The sequence below is a fragment of the Cherax quadricarinatus genome, unplaced genomic scaffold (genome assembly GCF_038502225.1).
Source record: "Cherax quadricarinatus isolate ZL_2023a unplaced genomic scaffold, ASM3850222v1 Contig2044, whole genome shotgun sequence".
NCBI lineage: Eukaryota > Metazoa > Arthropoda > Malacostraca > Decapoda > Parastacidae > Cherax > Cherax quadricarinatus.
In genome coordinates, this window is record NW_027197070.1 from 49,102 (window position 1) to 55,101 (window position 6,000).

Sequence of the window (6,000 nt, forward strand, 5' to 3'; positions counted from 1 at the left end):
GTGCTATATAGTGACGAGGTTCATCCAGTGACTGGTGCTACATAGTGACGAGGTTCATCCAGTGACTGGTCCTACATAGTGACGAGGTTCATCCAGTGACTGGTGCTACATGGTGACGAGGTTCATCCAGTGACTGGTCCTACATAGTGACGAGGTTCATCCAGTGACTGGTCCTACATAGTGACGAGGTTCAACCAGTGACTGGTGCTACATAGTGACGAGGTTCATCCAGTGACTGGTGCTACATAGTGACGAGGTTCATCCAGTGACTGGTCCTACATAGTGACGAGGTTCAACCAGTGACTGGTCCTACATAGTGACGAGGTTCATCCAGTGACTGGTGCTACATAGTGACGAGGTTCAACCAGTGACTGGTGCTACATAGTGACGAGGTTCATCCAGTGACTGGTGCTACATAGTGACGAGGTTCATCCAGTGACTGGTCCTACATAGTGACGAGGTTCATCCAGTGACTGGTGCTACATGGTGACGAGGTTCATCTAGTGACTGGTCCTACATAGTGACGAGGTTCATCCAGTGACTGGTGCTACATAGTGACGAGGTTCAACCAGTGACTGGTGCTACATAGTGACGAGGTTCATCCAGTGACTGGTCCTACATAGTGACGAGGTTCATCCAGTGACTGGAGCTACATAGTGACGAGGTTCATCCAGTGACTGGTGCTACATAGTGACGAGGTTCAACCAGTGACTGGTCCTACATAGTGACGAGGTTCATCCAGTGACTGGTGCTACATAGTGACGAGGTTCATCCAGTGACTGGTCCTACATAGTGACGAGGTTCATCCAGTGACTGGTGCTACATGGTGACGAGGTTCATCCAGTGACTGGTCCTACATAGTGACGAGGTTCATCCAGTGACTGGTGCTACATAGTAACGAGGTTCAACCAGTGACTGGTGCTACATAGTGACAAGGTTCATCCAGTGACTGGTGCTACGTAGTGACGAGGTTCATCCAGTGACTGGAGCTACATAGTGACGAGGTTCATCCAGTGACTGGTCCTACATAGTGACGAGGTTCAACCAGTGACTGGTCCTACATAGTGACGAGGTTCATCCAGTGACTGGTGCTACATAGTGACGAGGTTCATCCAGTGACTGGTCCTACACAGTGACGAGGTTCATCCAGTGACTGGTGCTACATGGTGACGAGGTTCATCCAGTGACTGGTCCTACATAGTGACGAGGTTCATCCAGTGACTGGTGCTACATAGTGACGAGGTTCATCCAGTGACTGGTGCTACATAGTGACAAGGTTCATCCAGTGACTGGTGCTACATAGTGACGAGGTTCAACCAGTGACTGGTCCTACATAGTGACGAGGTTCATCCAGTGACTGGTGCTACATAGTGACGAGGTTCATCCAGTGACTGGTCCTACATAGTGACGAGGTTCAACCAGTGACTGGTCCTACATAGTGACGAGGTTCATCCAGTGACTGGTGCTACATAGTGACGAGGTTCAACCAGTGACTGGTGCTACATAGTGACGAGGTTCATCCAGTGACTGGTGCTACATAGTGACAAGGTTCATCCAGTGACTGTTCCTACATAGTGACGAGGTTCATCCAGTGACTGGTGCTACATGGTGACGAGGTTCATCTAGTGACTGGTCCTACATAGTGACGAGGTTCATCCAGTGACTGGTCCTACATAGTGACGAGGTTCATCCAGTGACTGGTCCTACATAGTGACGAGGTTCATCCAGTGACTGGTCCTACATAGTGACGAGGTTCATCCAGTGACTGGTGCTACATAGTGACGAGGTTCAACCAGTGACTGGTCCTACATAGTGACGAGGTTCATCCAGTGACTGGTGCTACATAGTGACGAGGTTCAACCAGTGACTGGTGCTACATAGTGACGAGGTTCAACCAGTGACTGGTGCTACATAGTGACGAGGTTCATCCAGTGACTGGTCCTACATAGTGACGAGGTTCATCCAGTGACTGGTGCTACATAGTGACGAGGTTCAACCAGTGACTGGTGCTACATAGTGACGAGGTTCAACCAGTGACTGGTCCTACATAGTGACGAGGTTCATCCAGTGACTGGTGCTACATAGTGACGAGGTTCAACCAGTGACTGGTGCTACATAGTGACGAGGTTCATCCAGTGACTGGTGCTACATAGTGACGAGGTTCATCCAGTGACTGGTCCTACATAGTGACGAGGTTCATCCAGTGACTGGCCCTACATAGTGACGAGGTTCAACCAGTGACTGGTGCTACATAGTGACGAGGTTCAACCAGTGACTGGTGCTACATAGTGACGAGGTTCAACCAGTGACTGGTCCTACATAGTGACGAGGTTCAACCAGTGACTGGTCCTACATAGTGACGAGGTTCAACCAGTGACTGGTCCTACATAGTGACGAGGTTCATCCAGTGACTGGTGCTACATAGTGACGAGGTTCATCCAGTGACTGGTGCTACATAGTGACGAGGTTCATCCAGTGACTGGTGCTACATAGTGACGAGGTTCATCCAGTGACTGGTCCTACATAGTGACGAGGTTCATCCAGTGACTGGTCCTACATAGTGACGAGGTTCATCCAGTGACTGGTGCTACATAGTGACGAGGTTCAACCAGTGACTGGTCCTACATAGTGACGAGGTTCATCCAGTGACTGGTGCTACATAGTGACGAGGTTCATCCAGTGACTGGTCCTACATAGTGACGAGGTTCATCCAGTGACTGGTGCTACATAGTGACGAGGTTCATCCAGTGACTGGTCCTACATAGTGACGAGGTTCATCCAGTGACTGGTGCTACATAGTGACGAGGTTCAACCAGTGACTGGTGCTACAAGTGACGAGGTTCAACCAGTGACTGGTCCTACATAGTGACGAGGGTCAACCAGTGACTGGTCCTACATAGTGACGAGGTTCAACCAGTGTCTGGTCCTACATAGTGACGAGGTTCAACTAGTGACTGGTCCTACATAGTGACGAGGTTCAACCAGTGACTGGTCCTACATAGTGACGAGGTTCAACCAGTGACTGGTCCTACATAGTGACGAGGTTCAACCAGTGACTGGTCCTACATAGTGACGAGGTTCAACCAGTGACTGGTCCTACATAGTGACGAGGTTCATCCAGTGACTAGTCCTACATAGTGACGAGGTTCAACCAGTGACTGGTCCTACATAGTGACGAGGTTCAACCAGTGACTGGTCCTACATAGTGACGAGGTTCAACCAGTGACTGGTCCTACATAGTGACGAGGTTCAACCAGTGACTGGTCCTACATAGTGACGAGGTTCATCCAGTGACTGGTCCTACATAGTGACGAGGTTCAACCAGTGACTGGTCCTACATAGTGACGAGGTTCAACCAGTGACTGGTCCTACATAGTGACGAGGTTCAACCAGTGTCTGGTCCTACATAGTGACGAGGTTCAACCAGTGACTGGTCCTACATAGTGACGAGGTTCAACCAGTGACTGGTTCTACATAGTGACGAGGTTCAACCAGTGTCTGGTCCTACATAGTGACGAGGTTCAACTAGTGACTGGTCCTACATAGTGACGAGGTTCAACCAGTGACTGGTCCTACATAGTGACGAGGTTCATCCAGTGACTGGTCCTACATAGTGACGAGGTTCAACCAGTGACTGGTCCTACATAGTGACGAGGTTCATCCAGTGACTGGTCCTACATAGTGACGAGGTTCAACCAGTGACTGGTCCTACATAGTGACGAGGTTCAACCAGTGACTGGTCCTACATAGTGACGAGGTTCAACCAGTGACTGGTCCTACATAGTGACGAGGTTCAACCAGTGACTGGTCCTACATAGTGACGAGGTTCAACCAGTGACTGGTCCTACATAGTGACGAGGTTCAACCAGTGACTGGTCCTACATAGTGACGAGGTTCAACCAGTGACTGGTCCTACATAGTGACGAGGTTCAACCAGTGACTGGTCCTACATAGTGACGAGGTTCAACCAGTGACTGGTCCTACATAGTGACGAGGTTCATCCAGTGACTAGTCCTACATAGTGACGAGGTTCAACCAGTGACTGGTCCTACATAGTGACGAGGTTCAACCAGTGACTGGTCCTACATAGTGACGAGGTTCAACCAGTGACTGGTCCTACATAGTGACGAGGTTCAACCAGTGACTGGTCCTACATAGTGACGAGGTTCATCCAGTGACTGGTCCTACATAGTGACGAGGTTCAACCAGTGACTGGTCCTACATAGTGACGAGGTTCAACCAGTGACTGGTCCTACATAGTGACGAGGTTCAACCAGTGTCTGGTCCTACATAGTGACGAGGTTCAACCAGTGACTGGTCCTACATAGTGACGAGGTTCAACCAGTGACTGGTCCTACATAGTGACGAGGTTCAACCAGTGTCTGGTCCTACATAGTGACGAGGTTCAACTAGTGACTGGTCCTACATAGTGACGAGGTTCAACCAGTGACTGGTCCTACATAGTGACGAGGTTCATCCAGTGACTGGTCCTACATAGTGACGAGGTTCAACCAGTGACTGGTCCTACATAGTGACGAGGTTCATCCAGTGACTGGTCCTACATAGTGACGAGGTTCAACCAGTGACTGGTCCTACATAGTGACGAGGTTCAACCAGTGACTGGTCCTACATAGTGACGAGGTTCAACCAGTGACTGGTCCTACATAGTGACGAGGTTCAACCAGTGACTGGTCCTACATAGTGACGAGGTTCAACCAGTGACTGGTCCTACATAGTGACGAGGTTCAACCAGTGACTGGTCCTACATAGTGACGAGGTTCAACCAGTGTCTGGTCCTACATAGTGACGAGGTTCAACTAGTGACTGGTCCTACATAGTGACGAGGTTCAACCAGTGACTGGTCCTACATAGTGACGAGGTTCAACCAGTGACTGGTCCTACATAGTGACGAGGTTCAACCAGTGACTGGTGCTACATAGTGACGAGGTTCAACCAGTGACTGGTCCTACATAGTGACGAGGTTCAACCAGTGACTGGTCCTACATAGTGACGAGGTTCAACCAGTGACTGGTGTGGGATTTTGGGTGAGAAAAGTACAATAAAATTAGTGAAATAATATAGTATTTATCTTTGTTGATGACAGCTGAAAACACCTTCAGTCTCTACCAGGGTTTTCCTTCCACCTTTGCTGTCTTTTCACTCACCATGGCTGAAATGAAGGTGATTATAACTAGGGTTAAATACACGACCTACTGACATATATTATTAGTTTGTCAGGTGTATCACCTGGAAGTCGTGGGTGACCCTTACTTGTATTTTGGGCTTGGGACCGCCCATCACGGCCAAGCTTAACATCGACCCTAGGCACTACAGTGGAATTAGGAGGAGGTCCAGTAAAATAGTGACTTACTCGGCTCATTGTAATGGGAGCTGGTGACGTTACAACGTCAAAGAGACGTCACTATCGATGGCTTGACTGATGACTTTGGAAGTTTCTTCTCTCCTGTCATCTACTTGGCACGTGTCGCCTGACGGCTATCACTCGCCAATAGTCCGTAATTATTCGCGGCAGGAAGAGTGTCTTCCTGGAGACTGTCAGTGATACGATACAGGATTATGATGCACATAATACATCCACGAATGTTTCCACATTCAACACGGTGTGGCCCGGCCAGGTGGCCCCTGGTCATTTCTGTCACACCTTAACTGGTCGAGTTCAAACGGCAATCTGCCTGTTGCACCCTCAACCCTCCTTTTATGGGCGGTTATCTACTGACACGGTGGCTACAGGCATAGATGCCTGCTCTGGTGACAGCTGAATCAAAAGGAGCGGATTCCTTGAGTCTAAGGTGCCAGCTGTGGATTATGAAGCCCACAGTTATATCAACAGATTATAAGAAAATTATTTCAATTTTTCCCCAGTTCTGGAGAATAGCAACTTTCTGACAAACACACGTTCGTAAAATCTTGGAAAAACGCCCATAAAAGTGTAAATTCTGCTGGACACGTGTAAATACTGGGTGTCGATCTTATCTGCTC

The 6,000-nt window shown here is 49.0% G+C and overlaps 1 protein-coding gene across 1 annotated transcript in view; it reads right to left on the reverse strand.

Annotated features, from left to right (window-relative positions):
• LOC128704243 (uncharacterized) overlaps nt 1–5,670 on the reverse strand; it is a 44,714-nt gene extending 39,044 nt beyond the window's left edge. The window contains exon 1 of the mRNA XM_070081240.1: nt 5,372–5,670. Coding sequence (XP_069937341.1) covers nt 5,372–5,380 — 9 coding nt within the window. The 5' untranslated portion in view covers nt 5,381–5,670. The remainder of the gene's footprint in view (nt 1–5,371) is intronic.
• Nucleotides 5,671–6,000: the final 330 nt, after the last annotated feature.